The sequence below is a fragment of the Coregonus clupeaformis genome, unplaced genomic scaffold (genome assembly GCF_020615455.1).
Source record: "Coregonus clupeaformis isolate EN_2021a unplaced genomic scaffold, ASM2061545v1 scaf0529, whole genome shotgun sequence".
In the NCBI taxonomy this organism is placed as follows: Eukaryota; Metazoa; Chordata; class Actinopteri; order Salmoniformes; family Salmonidae; genus Coregonus; species Coregonus clupeaformis.
The window spans coordinates 283,867-307,316 of record NW_025533984.1 but is presented as its reverse complement, the minus strand read 5'-3'; the positions used below and the strand labels follow the sequence as shown (position 1 = coordinate 307,316).

At 46.8% G+C, this 23,450-nt stretch overlaps 1 protein-coding gene across 1 annotated transcript in view; it reads left to right on the top strand.

Moving 5' to 3' along the window:
• The window catches only part of LOC121583011 (leucine-rich repeat-containing protein 49), a 42,992-nt gene that overhangs the window by 6,679 nt on the left and 12,863 nt on the right, over positions 1–23,450 (top strand). Inside the window, exons 5-10 of the mRNA XM_041899220.2 lie at positions 7,699–7,760; positions 9,219–9,366; positions 10,776–10,859; positions 13,146–13,223; positions 13,434–13,612; positions 13,729–13,824. Coding sequence (XP_041755154.1) covers positions 7,699–7,760; positions 9,219–9,366; positions 10,776–10,859; positions 13,146–13,223; positions 13,434–13,612; positions 13,729–13,824 — 647 coding nt within the window. The remainder of the gene's footprint in view (positions 1–7,698; positions 7,761–9,218; positions 9,367–10,775; positions 10,860–13,145; positions 13,224–13,433; positions 13,613–13,728; positions 13,825–23,450) is intronic.

The window sequence follows — 23,450 nt, the reverse complement described above, 5'->3', positions numbered from 1 at the left end:
CCTACATTTCTATAGTATAGTATTTCTGATCAACAGAGGAGCACAAACAAGCCTAAACAGGTCCTTCATTTGTATGCAAATCTGACATCTCCAAACCCTTCCCTCACTTGGTATGCTGGAAAATTCAACTAGCTCTCACAGTCTCACGTCAGAATTAGACGTTCATCCATGTTTCTCAAACGTCAAATTTCGAGGTTGTTCCAAACGTCAAATTTCAAAGTGTTTAAGGTTAAGTTTAGGCATTAACTCTGAATTTTTAAGGTTAGGGTTAAGTTTAGGCATTAACTCAGAAATCTTAAGGTTAGGCATTAACTCTGAATGGTTAAGGCAGTGGTTCCCAAACTGTGGGGCGCGGGGGTCAAGAATATATAAATTATATAACATTTTTAAGGAACTCAGTCCGGCTTTAAAGTACTCTTGAAAGTTGTAATAGTAGAATGCACAAGGTGCAATCAGTTCCTCTTGTCATGTTAGTCATTGCATACCTTAGAGAGCTATTTATAACTTGTCAGAAATGTCCAGCTCAACTAGGCCATGTCAGCTAATGTTTTTTTATTTAGGTTTTTTAGCCCATAGATATTGTTGTCATTTTTTTGTCAATTGAATATCACATGAATACACATTAGACATGGCAAAATGTATAGAATTGCATGAAAATGTGCTTTAAAACTGCAACATTTTCTTTGCACCCCATGACAAAATTTGTAGAATGGCAGGAAATATGCTTTAAGATATGCCCATAGAAATAGAAGTGGTGCATGCACTCGTGCGCGGGATGTTCCCCAATGCTGGAGGTTTGGGAACCCCTGGGTTAAGGTAAGGGTTAGGCACAAAAACAACTTTCTATAACTGGATTCGAACATGCAACCTCCTTTTGTACCTGAGGCAGATGCTTACTCCCATCTGCCATCCCTGTCCACAACGCCCAAGCAAAACCAAAACCTTCTTGAAGGTAACAGCGCTCACGGTTGCCCCTAGTGGCCAGTTTCTATGTAATCTCCCGACATCCTCAGACATGGATGGACGTCTTATCCTGACTTGTATCACAGGTGACCAGGCTGGGAACATTTAATAAAAAAACAGAAATGTCACACCTTATCAACTACAGCTCCTGTTTACCCACTTAGAAGTTTTGATGAAATTACTTCCACTTAATAATCAGATATAATGTTTTATTGGCCTTACAGCGGAGAAAAAATTCTACCCTTCAGCATTTTTCTCAAGGCTCTTTCATTATCCGGATTTGCTGCCAAGTCCTTATTGCAGGCACAAACTAAACACAGATACTTTCAGGTGTCTTAAAAGGTTTTCCTTTTCATTCTAGTGAGGAATAGAGTGGAGTTTTGGAAAGGACTTGAAGGGAAAGACAAATACATTGAAGTGCACTTTTCCAAACAAGTTTAAACCTACACTTAAACATTGGGCTCAGTTACATGGAAGGCCAGTATTTTAGACATACTGCACGTATAACCCTTTGGGTACTGTGCTACATACAGCACATATCTGAAAGGTTTGTTTACCCTAGAAAACCATCCTAAATGACACCTAAAATGGAACAGTTTGTGATGAATGGGTGAGAGACTGTTCTGTATGGTTTTAGTCTGTATATTGTATGCACTCTCTAAAAGACAAGTAACTTAAACAACCTCAGCCATTGAATGACCAGGTCACCAGTGGCACTCACTAAGGTTGACACACACACACACACACACACACACACACACACACACACACACACACGTGTTTGTTGGCGCTTCTCTTTGTAGAGTGTTGTTGCGTGCAGCAGAGACAGCGGTGGTGAGAGGCTGTGTTGGCACGGTAATGGTTGTTGTGAAGCTCCTCAGTGTGTGAGAAAATCAAACACACGCAAGCTGTCAGCTGTCAACATGGCTGGGGTGGAGCTGAGCTGTAGAGTTGAAGCCCAGGACACACAGGAGAGAGACGGACACCAGGTTCAGACACAACTCCTAGTCTCTGGGCCCCTGCTGTTAGAACATGAGACAGACAGAGGTGGACGGACAGTGGGATTTTGTGATGACATCACTCTGTCTGAGACTGTGGCTAAATTTAGACTCAGCCACGGTCGGAGCTGGAAGTGCTGTTGCACTGACGGAGAAGCAGAGCTGAATAGTCAGTCTGGGAAGCAGGTGTATGTGTGGTAGGCTATGTGCTTATACTGTGGTATGAATTGCATTTTCAGCATGTAGAAATGGATGTTATAAGGATTCATTGCAGTGTTCTCCTCAAAACCGACTGTGTGACACTGTGAGTGGGAGTGCACAATCATCTAATGCCTTTATTTCAGGAGCAGAGCGTTCCTGTCACTATGGGGATGCAGCAGCAGACAGTACTGTTAATGTGTGTACTCAAGTAGCAGTAGAGACATTTTTCTATAAAAGCAGTGTTGCAAATGGCAGAGATTACAGCCTCCCTCGCATCTGTCTCTCTCATAATTTATGCAGTGATTGATTTAATTATTTCACTTCTCCAATCAGACATAGCCATAATCCTAATTACGGCAACAGCATGCCTGCGGAGGCAGCATCCCTGTAATACCGTTAGTGTTAGAGACAGCGCCTTAAAAGTGTTGTGTAATGGTGCCTGAACGCCATGAAGTGAATACCCTCCTCACCGCCTTAGTTGTTTATAATAGCGTTAGAGCAGCCCGCCATTAAAGTCCCCCTAACTAAGTCACTGATTGGTGTGATGGGTTGACCGTACTGTATGCGTACAGTAGCCTTCTTTTGTTTATGCCTAAAGTAGGATATTTTGTAACCCATTGCACACTGGCACTGTCATGCACATAGCTGAGCAGGATGGTGCAGCAACAGGAGGCCATACGGAGGACGGGGACGGGGGGGGACGTGGGTTTGTTCTATTCTGTGCCTGGCCCTGTTTAGTTTGTTTTGTTTCATCCTCATTAGCTGCAGCTTTAGAAACCTTTTCCTGTATTTGCTGGGAATCTTTTGATTTTGATAATGATTTTGAGCCTTAGTGCTCAGGGGGTATGAACATAACGTAAACAAAAGGAATATGAGTATAAGACTTTTGTTTGAAATATATTAATGTTTAAGTCAATGAAAGCTTTCCCTTCATATGTGGTAGCAGAGTAGAATGAGAGTTTAAGGCATGTTGATGTCTGTCCTTTATTATTGTGACTGATGATTCCTTGGATGTTAATGCGGTGTCTATATCATGGGTTTCTAATGTACTTTACTGTCTGGGTCATATGCTTACAGCATGAGCTATTCATAAGTAATATTGATCTATGAGCACTCAGCTGCCTTAACATAGTGGACAAATTATTCTATGATTAATTCAGTACTCTATATAATATAGTACTCTATATTATATACAGTGTAGTACATTTTGTAGTAAATCCAGATCAAGAATCCATCCCTATGTATTTTATTGGTGTGGTCAGTACTAGTTTAGTCTGTTTACAGCACCAGGCACACATTAGAATCTAACATGCACTGTTCATGTTCTCTTTTTCTAAGCTGTGCCCTTGGATCTGGTTCAGTGTTCTGGTTGCAGACAGCTAGCCCGACATTTAGATAAAAGATCCCACCAGGGTATGTGAAACAGTGCAAAGTACGATTGACTTAATATTGGTGTCTGATAAATCCAAAATATCGCAGAGTGGAGTAATAGTCTATGGAATCAGTGATCATTTTATTAAATTTTGCACAAGGAGGGTTTTTAAAGATATATTTAAGTGTCACAAAACTGTTAGAATCAGAGGACTAATAAAATACTGTGTTGAAATGTTTAGGGAGCAAGTGGGTAAAATTGACTGGTCACCTGTGCTGGATAGTGTAGGGGTAGATAGGGCCTAGGAAGCCTTTAAATGTAGATTCCTTGATGTGGTGAATGTGATGGCTCCCATTAGACGTGTGTCAGAGTAAAGCAGAGATCTAGCCCTAATGATGAGATTCTAGAATCTATCCAAGCAAGGAATAAGGCCTTTAAGAAATTTAAGAACCCTCAAGAGCAGCCTGATTTTGTCCTATATAAATGTCACAGAAATGAAGCACAGAGCAGGATGGATGAAGCTAAGAGGGGTTACTTTGCTGATAAAATCATTGACAACAAAAATGACCCTAAAAAGCTTTGGAAGTCATTTAAGGAACTAGGCTGTAGTAGTACTACCAAAAACAAACAAAACAATATTGGACTGAACATCAGGGGGGAGATGGTATATGAAAAAGCAGAGGTTGCCAATGAATGTAACTCTTTTTTTACTTCTGTTGCCAGCAAGCTGGTTAGCAAGCTGCCTACCAGTTCTGGTTTGTATGGAAATTACCAAGTCAATAAGTATTATGCCGAGTTAGGAGTTCAGCCAAACTCTTTTTATTTTGCAAAGGTAGCAACAGCCAAAATAGCCAGTATGCTAGCAGAGCTTAAATGCTCCAAAACCACAGGCCTGGATAATATTCCTGCAAGGTTTCTTAGAGATTCTGCTGAGCAAATTGCCCCTTGTATTACGCATATCGTTAATCTCTCTCTGGTACAAGGCATCTTTCCCAGGGACATGAAACAAGCTAAAGTTATATCTCTGTATAAGAAGGGGATAAAGTCTGACCCTGGGAATTATAGGCCTGTATCTATCCTTGGTATAACATCAAAGATCCTGGAGAGAGTTGTACATGAGCAAATGTATGAATATGTCAACAAACAATGTATGATTTTCAGTCTGGTTTTAGAAGAACATACTCCGCTGATTGATGTATACTTTACTTGACTGACTTCATCTGGAAAGAGATTGATGAGGGAATTCTCTGTGGAATGGTACTGCTTGACCTACAGAAGGCCTTTGATACAGTTAACCACTGTCTCCTAATCTCCAAACTGGAGGCACTGGGGTTAAGCAGTATCCCTCTAGGCTGGGTAAAGTCCTATTTGTCAGGTAGGGAGCAAGTAGTAGAGGTTCATGGTTCACTGTCTCAGGCAAAACCAATGAGTTATGGCGTTCCGCAGGGGAGCGTGCTTGGGCCTCTATTTTTTTTAAAGATGCTTGTTCTTGCCGTCTTTTCCTTGATGTGGATGACTCTACACTTCTGGTGTCTCACAAAAGTAAAACTATGTTGGAGAGCATACTTAGCACAGCGCTTACTAACATTAGCAAATGGCTTGGAGATAATAAGCTATCTCTGCACTTAGGTAAAACTGAGGCAATTCTTTTTGGGTCCAGACCTAAATTGTGTAGAGTTAGGGGGTGAGGTCCTGACTACTAAAACCGCTGTTGGCTACCTGGGGTGGAAGCTTGGGAGGTGTGAGCATGGCCACTAAAGTGCTAGGGAAGGTTAATGCCAGGACTACGTTTTTGGCTAGAAAGTCCAAGCTGCTTGATAAGGACTCCATTGGAGTGCTAGCCACTGCCCTCATTCAATGCCATTTTGACTACACTAGTACTTCCTGGTTTGGGGGCTTAGCTAAGCTTATGAAGGGGAAGCTCCAGATAGCCCAGAATAAGCTGATCAGGGTAGTATTGAAGGTGAGTCCACGTACTCACATAGGCAGGAGCTGCTTTCAGGAACTCAACTGGCTGCCTGTTGAGGGTGTCCTAGATTAGACTGGGATTGGTTTACAGGAGTATTTATGGTTCTGCACCCAGATATCTAACTGATTACTTTCCCCATGTTAGGGATGCACACAATCACAGCACCAGATCAGGTGTTGCTAATGTGTGCTTATACAGGTTCAGGAGTAATGCTGGGAAAGGTACTTTCTTGTAAACTGGAGCCTCAGAGTGGAATGAGTTGCCTCTGCCCATAAAAACGACATCCTCTCTGGGCAGCTTTTTAAAATATAGTAAAAATGTATTCTGTGCCCATATACATGTACCCTACGATGTAACTGCAATGATGAGATAGATGTTATTCTTCTTTGTTTTTATGTTTTATTATCTCGCTGTCGTACTGTGTTCAACCGTGTTGGATCTTGCCTAGCCATCTTGTTTCAAGAGGACCACAATGAAAATAAGTCCCAGACTTTATTGTGTGTTATCCTCGATGGTTTTACTCATGTGCATGTATGGCTTTTTCGAGTTGTATGTGTGCTTGTTTTTTTAAATGGTTGGATTAATAAACTAAACTAAACTAAATGGCCAAGCCCCACAGATCTGATGAATGTAACAGAGAGCATGGATATGGCTATAGAGGTCAGCATGGCCATTACACAGTAAACGTTGTGCTCTAGTCTAGTGGCTGACCAGTTGGCCCTGGGCATAGTGAGAGCTGTAGTAGACTGATCAGAGGGAATCCACCATAACTGGCCATCACATCTTTAACCCACACAGATTAGCCTCCATTAGGCTAATGTGGCAGGTGGGCGTTTGGGTTGTTAGTATGGGGGGTTGGGGGTGTGCGTGCAAGTGAGCGTGTGTGGATGAGTATTGTGGGAGTTTATGTGGATGAGTATTGTGGTAGTGTAGAGGGAGTTTGTGGATGAGTATTGTGGTAGTGTAGAGGGAGTTTATGTGGATGAGTATTATGGTAGTGTAGAGGAAGTTTATGTGGATAGTATTATGGTAGTGTAGAGGGAGTTTATGTGGATGAGTATTGTGGTTGTGTAGAGGGAGTTTATGTGGATGAGTATTGTGGTTGTGTAGAGGGAGTTTATGTGGATGAGTATTGTGGTAGTGTAGAGGGAGTTTATGTGGATAGTATTATGGTAGTGTAGAGGGAGTTTATGTGGATGGCTGCTAGGTTAAGCTCTTGTTGTCTTAGGAGAGGCAGAGACACAGGCAGTGCTGGTGGAGACTGTACAGTAGCTGTGTGTGAGGTAGTGTGTTTCTGCAGTATGGGCTGACGCAGCGCTTTAAGTCCCTCCTAGCAGTGTCCACACACACACACACACACACACACACACACACACACACACACACACACACACACACGCATCCCAGCGCTGGTTATCCATCCTCATAGACACACTACAGCAGCAGTTGCCCTGCCCTACTGCGAGGCTGAACATGTCATCCCCACTGCCATCCCCCTGTCTCCTCTCCTGTAGCTGGCTGTGACATTGCCTGTGTCTCTGTGTCCTCATCAGCCAGCCAGCCTGCTCCTCCTCCTCACTTCCTCCCATCCTCCCCCAGACTCCCTCCTCCATTGGTCCTGAAACAGCCTGATGAGGAAACAGATTCCATGGCAACGGCACCACTGGAGACTTTAATCTATTCCTGTTGAATTCATCATTTGCCCATATCGCTGTCGCCTTCCTTTGTTCTTCAGCTGCTGCCCTGCTGTGTCTGTGTGTGTGTGTGTGTGTGTGTGTCTCTGTGTGTGTCTGTGTGTGTGTCTCTGTGTGGCAGTAGCTCACCCCCCCCTCTCTCTTTCTCTCTTTCTCTCTCTTTCTCTCTCTCTCTCGCTCTCTCTCTCTTCTATAAGCAGAGTGAGTGAGCGAGCTCCTGCAGCAGGGGATCTCTGCATTAGTGCACGCTCCTCTCCTCTCCCTCCCCTTCTCCTTGCGCTCCCCCTCCCCTCCCTGTGCAGCCGCGGCAGTGTGCCTGCGCGCGCAGGGCGGATGGGGCTGTATGCCGGAGCTGGGAGCTGCAAGGTGACTGAGGGAATGGAGAGGGATGGGAAGGTCTGAGCCACGCTGTGACTGTGTCCCGCCGCTACCACCACCAAGCCCCTCTAGAGCACCCTCTCCTCTCTTCATCCCCCTCTTTCTCTCCCTCTCTTTGTCTAGACAGAGGTGGACCAGCTGCCCTGCCTCCAGCGCCTCTTTCTCAGCTGCAACAGCATCACCAGGTAAGATCTTCTGCTACTGCTTAACCCCCTCCTCTCCATAGAGCTCAGTGCTGGCAGGTTCCCCTCCCAGGCAGCTCCCTATAGCTCAGGGCTGGGCCTGGCCTCTGCTGCAGTGGAGGACCCATACTGCCTGCTCTCTCTCTCTGAGCACACACCTAATGACTGCTGAGGTGGGCAGTCTCTCCCTACCCCGGTGACTAACAACCTACTGTACTGCTGGGTTGCTAAGAGAAGGTGTGTCGGCGTGTCGCATGAATGGGAAGTGTTTTGTTGCTGTGAAGAGAGTGTTTTCAAACCCCTGTTCTTTTGTATGGGTTTGCCTTTTGCCTCCCTTAGCCTTATATAAACAGTGGAGTTGTCATTGAGTTCAGTCAGGAGGACACAGAGGCTGAATGCTGAAGTAGCACTGTCCCTGCCTGTGAAAACAGTCCTGTGAAATCCCGATTTAATAAGACAGTGTTGCCAGCCCAGAGGGCCACAGTTGACTACTGCTGTGATTAATTTCTCATGACAGCTCTTGCTAGCCCACTCTGTTTTAGGCAGTAAATAAATAATTTAAAGCCTGCCTTGCCCAAACAAAAAGCTTATATCAATCTATAATGATGGCAAAATACAACATCTAGCCTAATCTGGCTTGCATTTGATCCTTTTTGTGTAAAATCGTCTGAGAAATGTAGGCTACTATTATCATGGCAGTGAAGTCCTGGTGGGATAACAAGTGCCTTTATTTGACGTCTGCATAGCTGTAGCTGAGAGAGAATCCCAGGCTCAGCAAAGCCTTTGGTTGAAGCGAACATGATCACAAATTAGGCCAATCAGAAGTCCTCTGTGCACACTGTACCCAGCACACAATTTATATTTACATTTGTAGTGAATCAACTGTTTACATTACATTTCTATTTTTGTAATTTAGCTCTGGGATTTTAACCAGCGACCATTCGTTCACTGGCCCAACGCTCCTAACCGCTAGGTCACCTGCCACCCTAGTTAGCTTGGCTACCTACTACCCTGTTTAGCCTAGTTATTGTCTTCCCATCTCAAACTCTGTTCACCCAGCCCCAGGCCATGTCTGTTGCTTTCAATGCCCTCTTCCCACTGCCAGTCCCAGGCCCAATTAGCACGTTTCCATGTTTTCTTTTTGTTGAGCTCTGGGCCCTGGGTATTCAAAAAGGGTATCAGGTAGGAGAGCTAATATTGGATCAATGTTGCCTTAATAAGATTATATGGACTAGGGGGACCTGATCCTAGATCAGCATTCCTAAGCTGAGACGCTTTGTGAATACGGGCCCTGTTCCCTGGTGGTAATGTCGACCTATGGAGGATAAGGTTCATTCAACCAAAATGGAGGTTGGGGGAGCTTTTCTAAGTGAATGACTCATTATATTAACAAATAGTATTTATCCCATTGATATGTTGTTAATGACTTGTGTGGTGTTTGTTTTCTCTCTCTGTGTGTAGTTTTGATGAGCTAGCCTGCCTGGGAGAGTCGGGCTCCCTTTCTGAGCTCACCCTGGATGGGAACCCAGTAGCCCTGGAGACATGGTACAAGCAGGCCGCCCTGCGCTGTGTGCTTCAACTCAGACAGCTGGACATGAAACGTGTCACGGTAAAAAATAGGCTCGGTGTGTGGGTGTGTGCACGCTCATGTGTGTCTGTCATTTCTTGTATGTGGTTGAGTTTGCGTGGCAGTGGTTGTGTTTTTGTGTGTATTTCCAGTAGTCATGCAAGGCATAACAACACATTGGCTTGTAAATACTGAATGTTGACCTTGACTTGTAAATACTGCAAGGATTCTGTAAAGCAACACTTTACAGAATCCTTGACACTTCCACATGCTTGATATCCATAGGCATAAAAGCTGAATTGCCCGTCAAAGATGATGTCATTGTATTCACACTACATACGAGACACTTGAGTTCAGAGGTTGATGTATTTGAAAGCTGTTAAGCAGGCAGGCAACACCCAGGTCTGAGCTTGTAGGCTACATGAACCCTGAGGTAGCACACACACACCTTGCCCTCAGAATATGTAGCTTTCTATTTAATCTGTGTTGTAGCGCTGCTTTAGAGGAATGGCCCTGCAGCCAGTAGGATGGGCAAGTCCTCCTGAGATCAGAATCTGATTTGCACAACTTTCCCCAGATGAGCACTCGCTCTATGTGACTGGTAGTAACATAGTTTGAGATATAACATACTTGCTGTCAGTGCCAGGGCAGGCAGATATAATTTATGAATAGAATGTAAGTTAAAGCTGGCTGCAGATGTGGAGGAGCTGAACTCCTCTTGCTTTGAGGCAGAATAGAATCAATAGATGCCAGGAAACGGTTACCGTTGCTCCTCGTGGGATATCTGTGTCAACACAACAGACTGGGTTTGTTCAGGTGGAAATTAACAGTGTTAATGACTAAAGATTTTCAACATTATTTCACCAATGTTCTAGTCTACTAATTAGTGGGAAAAATGCATTATTGATAATATTACAAATAGCCTAGTTGTGACAGCACTTAAGGTCCTCTACTCAAACTGATTTCACATACTGATTTAACTTTAACTTAGCATTTTTTATAAAAGGCCTGCCCTTATAGCAAAAACATTATGCAAAGGGTATGAAAGATAGTGCTTTGATTCTGGAGCCATGACAGCATTTTGAGTGAACCATATCAAATAATATTTTCTCAGCCGAGAGTAGCCAGCGCTAAACATCCCCTAGAGCTCAGCTGGCAGTCTCAGATTGGGTCTGCTGGTGCATTGCATGCCGGGAGCTCTGCCTGGCACACCCAAACAGCTGGGCTCAGTTCAGTTGAGGCTGCAGCCGAATATCAGAGAGACAGACACAGATAATCCTATGATGCAGCAGGAGATGCTGCCTCTCCAACTGGTCCTTCCTGTAGAGGGAAAACCTGCAGCCGACATAACAGACATTATTCTGACTGTGCCTCTGTCTCATGTTGAATAATTCAGACTCTCCATGAATGGAGCGACACCCTGATTGTGTTATTGACCCTCTGTTCTGCAGGAGGAGGAGAGACGTATGGCCTGCGTTATGGCCCAAAAGGAGGATGAGAAGAGGAGGGAGAGTCACAAGCAGGCCATGCACAAGGTACCTGACTTTCCTTTTGTTGATCTCTGTCCATATTTGTGTTTAACATACTGTACTATATTGTTACTATCGCAAATCTCTCGCCATGTTGACTGACCAATATATTCTTCTGCTCTGACATATATCAAACTGATGTTAGCTAGTAGATTGTCACATAAGCGGCAATAGAATTCCACAATGATAACATAGAATCCAAATAATGTCACAGGTCAGTGATACGAACTGAGCAGACTAGCTGGTGCGAGTTTGTCCTTAACCAAATATTTCAAATATTTTGTAGCTTATAATATGTTATATAAGCGTTTCTGCCGGACGCATGTCAACAACATGATTAAGCCATACAGATTTAATTTGTGGAAAGTGCTTATTTGGACAATAACCAAACTCCTTGGCCCTCAATGCTGTTTGTAAAAAGGTTTTTACCTCCAAAACATGTCCTGTTTATTCATATGAAGAGCCAAAACTAGTGAAAATATGAACATGCTTATTGTCTGCTGGCCTTTAGGGTTTATTATGAGTACAATAGGATGTTAGGTGTGCTTTTGTTTAAACTCATTGCACATGTAACATACACTGCATGACCCTTTGTAGACAGTGAATGAGGATGACTAATGTGTTGTGGGAGTTAGACTATAACTGCATTGTTTAAGGAGAGGGCAAGAGGGCAGTTTTTGACGTCGAACAATGTATCAAATCATGTACTGTATATCAACATCTATGATATGCTGTCATATGTCTGTAAGCAATTTCTGTTGATGCTGAGGTACGGGTCAGCATTTATCTCAGATGATATCTGTGAAAGCGCTCTGAGTGTTGCTCCCCAATGGCCACTAATTCTTAACTACTTGAAATGCACTGTGGTGTTCAGTCGTCATGTAAAGAGGATTCATCTGCTTTGCATTAACCGCCCAACCATGAGTTGATCAATGGGGGCATTATAGTAGGGAGATGAAGAAAAGCCACAGCTAGATAAAGGCTCCACCCACTATTCCCCAGTAACCCTACATTTATGTTGCTTGGCATGGTGTCTTCTGTTTAAAAAAAAGTTTCAAATGTTTCGATTTTGACGCAGTTACGTTTCCAAGGGGGCTCAAATAACAGTGACTGTAGCTACAATTCTCAAAGTGTTTCAATCCACTTCAATAGTCATTTGTCTTTTTTCCTCTATTTTCTCTTCCCTAAGTGTTCCTCACAATAACTGTTCTAACTACAGGGTTTCTAAGTGCTCCTCTTGTAGAATATCAGGTGCCACCAACCTTTGTTTGAGACTGTTTATGATTTCAGTTCAAATCACCAAAACATGCTTGTTCAATCATTATGTATCTGTACTGTACTGTATGTGTTAGAGAATGCATACTGTACTGTATCTATACTGAGTGTACAAAACATTAGGAACATCTGCTCTTTCCAGGACATAGACTGACCAGGTGAATGCTATAATCCCTTATTGATGTCACTTGTTAAATCCACTACAAACAGTGTAGATGAAGGGGAGGAGACAGGTTAAAGAAGGATTTTTAAGCCTTTGAGACATGGATTGTGTATGTGTGCCATTCAATTGGTGAATGGGCAAGACAAAAGATTTAAGTGCCTTTGAATGGGGTATGGTAGTTTAGCTTTCGACACCTTGTAGAGTCTATGCTCCAGCGAATTGAGGCTGTTCTAAAGGGCAAAAAGGGGTACAGCTCAATATTAGGAAGGTGTTCAGCTCAATATTAGGAAGGTGTTCCTAATGTTTTCTACACTCAGTGTATATTGCGTGTGTGTGTTCCTGCCTTCCTGCTGCATTGACTGATCCATGCTGAGAGATCGGCTGGGGGTCTGGAGGGAGTTTAATTGTCTGTGTGTAATCCAAGCCAGCTAATTGAGCTAGTTGAGGAAATAATGATAAATGGAATGTTCCGTAAGGTTTTCATGTAGTCTCAGAATGATCCACTATGGATCCTGTTTGCCAGCCGTCCCATGTGTGTGAGTGGAGCATTCCATTCCATACCTGCGTGTATCGAAACGGAACTGAATAATGGCAAAAAAAGAACAAAATCAAGAGGTCGGGGGCCCTGCGGCATGTGCCCTGCGTGCCCGTTCGGTAATCCGGCCCTGCCTATCCAGCACACACAAATTGTACCTTTTTATTACAACAGAGCCTTTGTAACTGTGGGAGACTAGGTATTGGTAAGATAGGCATGTTTGTAGGTACTGTAGGCTAAGTGACAGTCTATCAGTTAGAATAACATTTGAAGTTTTATTTTTTGAAGTTAAACAGTAAATGTGTATTTGTGTCCATAGAGTCCTGCTCATGTTGCGCCTCAGCAGTTCTACACTCAACTTGGACTCAAGTCTCAGGACTCCGCAGTGACAAGCAAGGCAGGTGGAATATCTTTGTCTGTAGGCTGTAGCAGGAGAGAGATGGTCAGTTTCATAAACTCATCGTGTCCTCAGTGTGCCCTGCTGAGGACCAATGCCAACTGAACCCTGCTCTGTTCCCCGTGTGTGTGTGTGTGTGCATCCATGTGTGCTTGTGCATGTGTGCGCTCGTGTGTGTGCCTGTCTGCGTGTGTTTATGTGTGTGTGCAGGAGAAGCGGCGTCTGGCCATCCGTAATGCAGCACTGCAGTGGGAGGGGGTCAGGGCCTGCCTGGAGCTCCCGGCTCAGAACGGGGCCAAGGAGGAAGTCAGCCCAGAGGCCAGCCCCGCCCACAGCCCCGCCCAGACCAATGGCCTTGCACAGGAGCCTTCTCCGGATGAGCAGCTCAGGTAACGTTAGGGGGGAGGGGCCATGCGTAGGGGTGGCACTTTGGGCTCTGGAAGACAGTAGTTATAGTTGCAGGACTGTTTTAGAGGTATACATACTATGTTTTCTGTTCTGCCAGACGGGTGAGTCCAGTGTCGGCTCCGGACAGGCCAACAGGGGGCAATGAGAACCGGTTACGCTCCACCAGTCGCCCCAACAGTCCTCGAGACCCCAAGTTGGTACTACACCACACCCAGGAACACATACACATCACAGGAGGTTGGCAGCACCTTAATTGGGGAGGATGGGCTTGTGGTAATGGCTGGAGCAGAATGGGTGGAATGGTATGAGATACATCAATCACATGGTTTCCATGTGTTTGATGCCATTCCATTCGCTCTGTTCCAGCCATTATTATGAGCTATCCTCCCCTTAGCAGCCTCCACTGATACACATACTCACAGGGGATAGGATATTGGAATGTAAACATTCTTCCAATGCAATAAAACATGGTCCCATTATAATTGTTCACACATTATAATTGTTTCAAGTTTAGCCAATAAAACTGTATGGTTGGAAAACATTGAGGATTTTGTTTCATTCTCCCAGGCTCCATATGTGTCAGATGATGGGTGTCTACCACAGGTGGCTGGTGGCACCTTAATTGGGGAGGACGGGCTCATTGTAATGGCTTGAACGGAATTAATGGAATGATATCAAACACATCAAACACATGGTTTCCATATGTTTTAATACCATTCCATTCTGGCCATTATTATGAGCCATCCTCCCTTCACCAGCCTCCTGTGGACTGTCTACACTATACACTAGCATACAAAAGGACATCCCTCTTCAATAACAGTTCCCTCAATAGAGACATGGTTCGCTCTGTTTACACACTCAACATTTCACCCTCTAACACTTGTTAGTTGCTACACTGATGTTTTTCACAAAACTGCACAGGGCCCCATTACTTAGCTAGCTAACTTTGTTGTGAGGGTCTCATGGACTGTGTCTGTACAGTATGTGTGAGAATGGAAGCAGACCTTCGCTCTGTGTCATTACCTTGTTCTCCATATGGCCATTCCCCCAGCCTGTCCTGACCAGGCTGAGCCCCCATGCAGCCCCTAATGTGAGTGTGGAGCTATGTTGAAACGTCTCCTGGAGGGACTGTATACCAGGCCTGTGAGTTATAAGGGGTCAGGCTGAGATGGACGCTGTGGCTGTGTCAACCAGCGCAATCCTTCATGGCCCTAGTTCCCTTATAGGCTCACTTATAGCAGGTTGTGTCACAAATGGGGCCAAGGCTAGGGCTCAAGTGATTCACCATACTGTGTGATGTGGTCTACTTATGTGTAACCTTAACCGGTTTTTATTGTTGTGCACAATTATCCTATAGGATAAAAGAGAATAACCATTTTATGGTGTTTTACATCTATAACCTCTGTAAAAAGTGCAGTTTGTCACCTCTCTGTCTGTGAATGTTTCTATTTGTTTCATGTAGTTGATGTACAGTACCAGTCAAAAAATTGGATACACCTATTGGATACAATCAAAATATATTTGATACAGTGGGGGAAAAAAGTATTTAGTCAGCCACCAATTGTGCAAGTTCTCCCACTTAAAAAGATGAAAGAGGCCTGTAATTTTCATCATAGGTACACGTCAACTATGACAGACAAATTGAGAAAAAAAATTCCTGAAAATCACGTTGTAGGATTTTTTATGAATTTATTTGCAAATTATGGTGGAAAATAAGTATTTGGTCACCTACAAACAAGCAAGATTTCTGGCTCTCACAGACCTGTAACTTCTTCTTTAAGAGGCTCCTCTGTCCTCCACTCTGTCACGCCCTGGCTCTGGGGACTATGTTATGTTGAGCCAGGGTATGTAAGTCTATGTTTGTATATCTATGTGGGCCTGAGTGACTCCCAATCAGAGGCAACGAGTGTCTGCTGGTTGTCTCTGATTGGGAGCCATATTTAACTATCGGTCTTTTCACTTTGTGTTGTGGTTTCTTGTTCCGTTAAGGTTTGTTCGTGTTGTAACCTTAGACGTCACGCATCGTTGGTTATTGTTTTGATCGTGTGATCAGTTAATAAATATATATTATGTTCACCTTCAACGCTGCGCATTGGTCCTCTCTCGTAGACGATCGTGACAGAAGAAACCACCAGAACTGGACCAAGCAGCCTAGTGAGGAGCAGAGTAGGTGGACTTGGCAACAGTGGAGGCAGAGCTTCGACTGGGTCAAGCCGAATGAGGAGCTGAATGACGGAGATTGGAAGCAGAGGAGCGAGAGGTGGGCGAGAATTATCGAGGCCTGGCCCACGGGGAAGAGAGACTCCCAGAAATTTTTTAGGGGGGGGCTCACGACGTCGGACCAGCAGGAGGCCGCGATAGAGCGGCCCAGTGGGTTGCCAGAGGAGGCCGCCAGGTTACGGGGGCCACTGGTCGAAGAGGGGATGGAGGATGTAGAGGCACGGCGAGAGGTACTGGCGTGTGTTGCCAGTCCGGTCCGGCCCGTTCCAGATCCCGGTGTAGGGCCAGTGGTGTGTGTCCCCAGTACGGTCCGGTCTATTCCTGCTCCCCGCACCAAGTCAGGGGTGCGCATCGTCAGCCCGGTTCGGCCCGTTCCTACTCCACGCACCAAGCCTACGGTGTGCGTCGACAGCCCAGCCCGGCCCGTTCCTGCTCTCCGCACCAAGTCTGTGGTGCGCGTCGCCAGCCCAGTCCGGCCCATCCAAGCTCCCCGCACCAAGCCAGTGGTGTGCGTCGTCGGTCCGGCACGGCCCGTGCCTGCTCTCCGCACCAAGTCTGTGGTGCGTTTCGTCAGCCCTGTCCGGCCCGTTCCTGCTCTCCGCACCAAGTCTGTGGTGCGCGTCGCCAGCCCAGTTCGGCCCATACAAGCTCCCCGCACCAAGTCAGGGGGTGCGCTCGTCAGCCCGGTCCGCCCGTTCCTGCTCCCCGCACCAAGTCAGTGGTGTGCTTCGTCAGCCCAGTCCGGCCTGTCCCTGCTCCACGCACCAAGCCTACGGTGTGCGTCGTCAGCCTGGTAAGGCCCGTTCCTCCTCCACGCACCAAGCCAGGGGTGCGCGTCGTCAGTCCAGCACAACCCGTGCCTGGGTCATGTCCGGAGCCGGATCCGCCGCCGAGGCGGAGTGCCCACCCGGTCCCTCCCCCTGTTGTGGTTGTTTGGCGCGGTCGGAGTCCGCGCCTTTGGGGGGGGGGGTACTGTCACGCCCTGGCTCTGGGGACTATGTTATGTTGAGCCAGGGTATGTAAGTCTATGTTTGTATATCTATGTGGGCCTGAGTGACTCCCAATCAGAGGCAACGAGTGTCTGCTGGTTGTCTCTGATTGGGAGCCATATTTAACTATCGGTCTTTTCACTTTGTGTTGTGGTTTCTTGTTCCGTTAAGGTTTGTTCGTGTTGTAACCTTAGACGTCACGCATCGTTGGTTATTGTTTTGATCGTGTGATCAGTTAATAAATATATATTATGTTCACCTTCAACGCTGCGCATTGGTCCTCTCTCGTAGACGATCGTGACACACTCGTTACCTGTATTAATGGCACCTGTTTTAACTTGTTATCAGTATAAAAGACACCTGTCCACAACCTCAAACAGTCACACTCCAAACTCCACTATGGCCAAGACCAAAGAGCTGTCAAAGGACACCAGAAACAAAATTGTAGACCTGCACCAGGCTGGGAAGACTGAATCTGCAATAGGTAAGCAGCTTGGTTTGAAGAAATCAACTGTGGGAGCAATTGTTAGGAAATGGAAGACATACAAGACCACTGATAATCTCCCTCGATCTGGGGCTCCACGCAAGATCTCACCCCGTGGGGTCAAAATGATCACAAGAACGGTGAGCAAAAATCCCAGAACCACACGGGGGGACCTAGTGAATGACCTGCAGAGAGCTGGGACCAAAGTAACAAAGCCTACCATCAGTAACACACTACGCCGCCAGGGACTCAAATCCTGCAGTGCAAGACGTGTCCCCCTGCTTAAGCCAGTACATGTCCAGGCCCGTCTGAAGTTTGCTAGAGTGCATTTGGATGATCCAGAAGAGGATTGGGAGAATGTCATATGGTCAGATGAAACCAAAATAGAACTTTTTTGGTAAAAACTCAATTTGTCGTGTTTGGAGGACAAAGAATGCTGAGTTGCATCCAAAGAACACCATACCTACTGTGAAGCATGGGGGTGGAAACATCATGCTTTGGGGCTGTTTTTTTCTGCAAAGGGACCAGGATGACTGATCCGTGTAAAGGAAAGAATGAATGGGGCCATGTATCGTGAGATTTTGAGTGAAAACCTCCTTCCATCAGCAAGGGCATTGAAGATGAAACGTGGCTGGGTCTTTCAGCATGACAATGATCCCAAACACACCGCCCGGGCAACGAAGGAGTGGCTTCGTAAGAAGCATTTCAAGGTCCTGGAGTGGCTCTAGCCAGTCTCCAGATCTCAACCCCATAGAAAATCTTTGGAGGGAGTTGAAAGTCTGTGTTGCCCAGCGACAGCCCCAAAACATCACTGCTCTAGAGGAGATCTGCATGGAGGAATGGGCCAAAATACCAGCAACAGTGTGTGAAAACCTTGTGAAGACTTACAGAAACGTTTGACCTGTGTCATTGCCAACAAAGGGTATATAACAAAGTATTGAGAAACTTTTGTTATTGACCAAATACTTATTTTCCACCATAATTTGCAAATAAATTCATAAAAAATCCTACAATGTGATTTTCTGTATTTTTTTTCATTTACATTTTTACATTTTAGTCATTTAGCAGACGCTCTTATCCAGAGCGACTTACAGGAGCAATTAGGGTTAAGTGCCTTGCTCAAGGGCACATCGACAGATTTTTCACCTAGTCGGCTCGGGGATTAGAACCAGCGACCTTTCGGTTACTGGCACAACGCTCTTACCCACTAAGCTACCTGCCGCCCTCATTTTGTCTGTCATAGTTGACGTGTACCTATGATGAAAATTACAGGCCTCTCTCATCTTTTTAAGTGGGAGAACCTGCACAATTGGTGGCTGACTAAATACTTTTTTCCCCCACTGTATTTGAGATTCTTCAAATAGCCACCCTTTGCCTTTATGACAGCTTTGCACACTCTTGGCATTCTCTCAACCAGCTTCACCTGGAATGCTTTTCCAGTCTTGAAGGAGTTCCCACATATGCTGAGCACTTGTTGGCTGCTTTTCCTTCACTCTGCCGTCCTACTCATTCCAAACAATCTCAATTGGGTTGAGGTCGGGGGATTGTGGAGGCCAGGTCATCTGATGCAGCATTCCATCACTCTCCTTCTTGGTAAAATAGCCCTTACACAGCCTGGAGGTGTGTTGGGTCATTGTCCTGTTGAAAAACAAATGAGAGTCCCACTAATCCCAAACCAGATGGGATGGCGTATCGCTGCAGAATGCTGTGGTAGCCATGCTGGTTAAGTGTGCCTTGAATTCTAACTAAATCACAGACAGTGTCACCAGCAAAGCACCCCCACATCATAACACCTCCTCCTCCATGCTTTACAGTGGGAACTACACATGCGGAGATCATCCGTTCACCCACACCGCATCTCACAAAGACACGGCGGTTGGAACCAAAAATCACAAATTTGGACTCAAATTTCCACCGGTCTAATGTCCATTGCTCGTGTTTCTTGGCCCAAGCAGGTCTCTTCTTATTATTGGTGTCCTTTAGTAGTGGTTTCTTTGCAGCAATTCGACCATGACGGCCTTATTCACACAGTCCCCTCTGAACAGTTGATGTTGAGATGTGTCTGTTACTTGAACTATGTGAAGCATTTATTTGGGCTGCAATTTCTGAGTCTGGTAACTCTAATGAACTTATCCTCTGCAGCAGAGGTAACTCTGGGTCTTCCATTCCTGTGGCAGTCCTCATGAGAGCCAGTTTCATCATAGAGCTTGATTGTTTTTGCGACTGCACTTGAAGAAACTTTAAAAGTTCTTGAAATTTTCTGTATTTACTGACCGTATTCTACAATGTAGAAAATAGTAAAAATAAAGAAAAACCCTTGAATGTGTAGGTGTGTCCAAACTTTTGACTCTAAGTGTATGTTTGTGATTCTTGATTTTCACTACTTTGGGTGTCTTACAGTAGATATTTTACAGTAAATATGCCCATGGGAATATTCCTGTTCCTGAAAGTATAGAAGAGGAGATGATAGATGGACTGAGCAGTGATTTATAGATGTGATGCTCTACAGTTATGACCCTCTATCATCCCATGGTAAGGGATTACCAGCCTCTGTGGAGGTATGAATTTGTGAAATCAAAGCATGAATGATTAGCTTTATCTGTGGATTGATAGTCTGTCCTGGCCCGGTATATTCCTCCTTAATCCTCAAGACAGACAGGGTTCTTCATTCCCACATGCTGGGCATAACTGGGCCTGTCTCTCTCTGTCCTCCACATCTGGTTCTGCTCTGAGACCGGGGAGGGGGGCAGGGGGAGCAGGGGGACCCCCTGGTGTGGAGGGTTTTCCTCCTTGAGAGATGGAGGGCCTGGAGGCTGCCTGCTGCTCTCTCCCCACATCGCTTACATTAACATGGGCTTCTGAGAAAAAATAACCACTGGCGTCTGCAGTATTAGATCCATTAGCTCTGGATATGCTATTTGTTGTTCCCTGGGAGTGACCGGGAATGTTCACATTTATCACTAAAAATCAGCGTGGGACAGTTCACACGTTACTGCTGCTGCTGTGTGAAGACACATGGATCATTGTCTTTGTAAGAGCATGTGAGAGAGGCCCAACTAAAGTCCTGCTAATTAATAACTACATAAACATGAATAGATGCGATAGAGCAATCTGCAGGTTAGTTGAATTGTTTGATTTTACTAGTGCTTGAGAAACTAGCTGAAAGGAATGCGCCCAGTGAAAGTACTGCACCTCATCACTTCAGAGCACTTGTCAGGGCAAAATGGTGATGTTTGGCACACACAGAGGCATGAACTTTGGCTAACCTTGTGCAATTATACCTAGTTGGCTAGAATTTGTGTATTTATGCAGTAAGTGTTTATCAGTATTGTCAATGACCTTTTCAAGTTCCATGTTCCACATCAAGCTGGAGTGGTAGATGATATGGGTTGACTGAAATGGGCCGCTGCCCCTCAGCAGGTAAAGGGAAACATATGATGTCATCTCTGTTTGGCATTAGCAGCCCGACCAGAGCTGGAGAATAATTAACACAGGAGCAAATGTTTACAGTTGTCACGGTCGTCTATAAAGGGAGCAGACCAATACGCAGCGCGTTGAGTGAACATGATGACTTTAATAAAGAAAGCACGTAACTACAAAACAAAAGACGATAGTGAAGTCCAACAGTGACAAAATACTGAACCTGGAACAAAAACCCACAATTCCCACAGGAAAACAATCAGAATAAATATGGCTCCCAATCAGAGATAACGAGCCGACAGCTGACACTCGTTACCTCCGATTGGGAGTCATCGACCAAACCTAGAAATAAACCCCACAGAACTGCAAACATAGAAATACACCCAAATTCCAACATAACCAAACCAAACCCCAACAAAACAAATACACCCTGGCTCAAATATAAAAGTCCCGGAGCCAGAGTGTCACAGTACCCCCTAAAGGTGCGAACTCCGGGCGCACCAGCATACAGTCTATGGGAGGGTCTGGGTGGGCGTCTGTCCACGGTGGCGGCTCTGGCCCTGGTCGTGGGTCCCCACCCCACCTTAGTCACTATCCGCCTCGTAGCCTCCTCCATATGACCACCCCCCCAACTAAACCCCACTGGATTAAGGGGCGGCACCGGACTAACGGGCAGCACCGGACTAAGGGCAGCACCGGACTAAGGGGCAGTACCGGACTAAGGGGCAGCACCAGGATAAGGGGCAGCACCGGGCTAAGGGACAGCACCGGACTCAATGGCGGATCCTGGCTGGCTGGCTCTGGCGGATCCTGGCTGGACGGCTCTGGCGGATCCTGGCTGGACGGCTCATGGCTGGCTGAAGGATCTGGCTGCTCGTGGCTGGCTGACGGATCTGGCTGCTCATGGCTGGCTGACGGATCTGGCTGCTCGTGGCTGGCCGACGGATCTGGCTGCTCATGGCTGGCCGACGGATCTGGCTGCTCATGGCTGGCCGACGGATCTGGCTGCTCATGGCTGGCCGACGGATCTGGCTGCTCATGGCTGGCCGACGGATCTGGCTGCTCATGGCTGGCCGACGGATCTGGCTGCTCATGGCTGGCTGAAGGCTCTGGCTGATCCTGTCTGGCAGAAGGCTCTGGCCGATCCTGTCTGGCGGAAGGCTCTGGCTGATCCTGTCTGGCGAAAGGCTCTGGCTGATCCTGTCTGGCGGAAGGCTCTGGCTGATCCTGTCTGGCGGAAGGCTCTGGCTGATCCTGTCTGGCGCGGAAGGCTCTAGCGGCTCCTGTCTGGCGGAAGGCTCTGGCTGATCCTGTCTGGCCGGAAGGCTCTGGCTGATCCTGTCTGGCGGAAGGCTCTAGCGGCTCCGGGTCTGGCGGACGGCTCCTGAAGGCTCGTGGCAGACGGGCGGCTTATGCAGCGCTTGGCAGACGGACAGTTCAGACGGCGTTGGGCAGACAGGCAGTTCAGGCGCCCGTTGGGCAGACGGGCAGGTCAAGCGCCCGTTGGGCAGACGGGCAGTTCAGGCGCCGTTGGGCAGACGGGCAGTTCAGGCGCCGTTGGGCAGACGGGCAGTTCAGGCGCCGTTGGGCAGACGGCAGACTCTGGCCGGCCGAGATGCACTATAGGCCTGGTGCGTGGTGCCGGAACTGGTGGTCCCGGGCTGAGGACACGCATCTCAGGGCTAGTGCGGGGAGTAGCAACAGGGCATGCTGGACCCTGGGGGCGCACATAAGGCCTAGTGCGTGGTGCCGGAACTGGTGGTCCCGGGCTGAGGACACGCATCTCAGGGCTAGTGCGGGGAGCAGCAACAGGACGCACAGGACTCTGGGGACACACAGAAGGCTTGGTGCGTGGTGTAGGCACTGGTGGTACTGGACTGGAGCGGGGAGGTGGCGCCGGAAATACCGGACCGTGCAGGCGTACTGGCTCCCTTGAGCACTGAGCCTGCCCAACCTTACCTGGTTGTATACTCCCCGTCGCCCGACCAGTACGGGAAGGAGGAATAACCCGCACCGGGCTATGTAGGCGAACCGGGGACACCATGCGTAAGGCTGGTGCCATGTAAGCCGCCCGAGGAGACGCACTGGTGGCCTGATGCGTTGGGCCGGCTTCATGACATCCGGCTCAATGCTCAATCTAGCCCGGCCGATACGTGGAGCTGGAATGTACCGAACCGGGCTATGCCTGCGTACAGGAGACACCATGCGCTCTACTGCGTAACACGGTGTCTGCCCGTACTCTCGCTCTCCACGGTCAGTCCAGGGAGTAGGCGCAGGTCTCCTACCTGACTTCGCCACACTCCCTTTTAGCCCCCCCCCAAGAAATTTTTGGGTAGTACCCACGGGCTTCCAGCCTCGACTCCGTGCTGCCTCCTCATACCACCTCCTCTCGGCTTTAGCTGCCTCCAGCTCTTCACGAGGGCGGCGATATTCTCCCGGTTGTGCCCAAGGACCCTTTCCATCCAGTATCTCCTCCCAAGTCCATGAATCCTTGATAGGCGTCCATAACTCCTGTGTAGGTAGGTCCTGTTGCCGCTTGACACGCTGCTTGGTCCTTTTATGGTGTGTTTTTCTGTCACGGTCGTCTATAAAGGGAGCAGACCAATACGCAGCGCGTTGAGTGAACATGATGACTTTAATAAAGAAAGCACGTAACTACAAAACAAAAGACGATAGTGAAGTCCAACAGTGACAAAATACTGAACC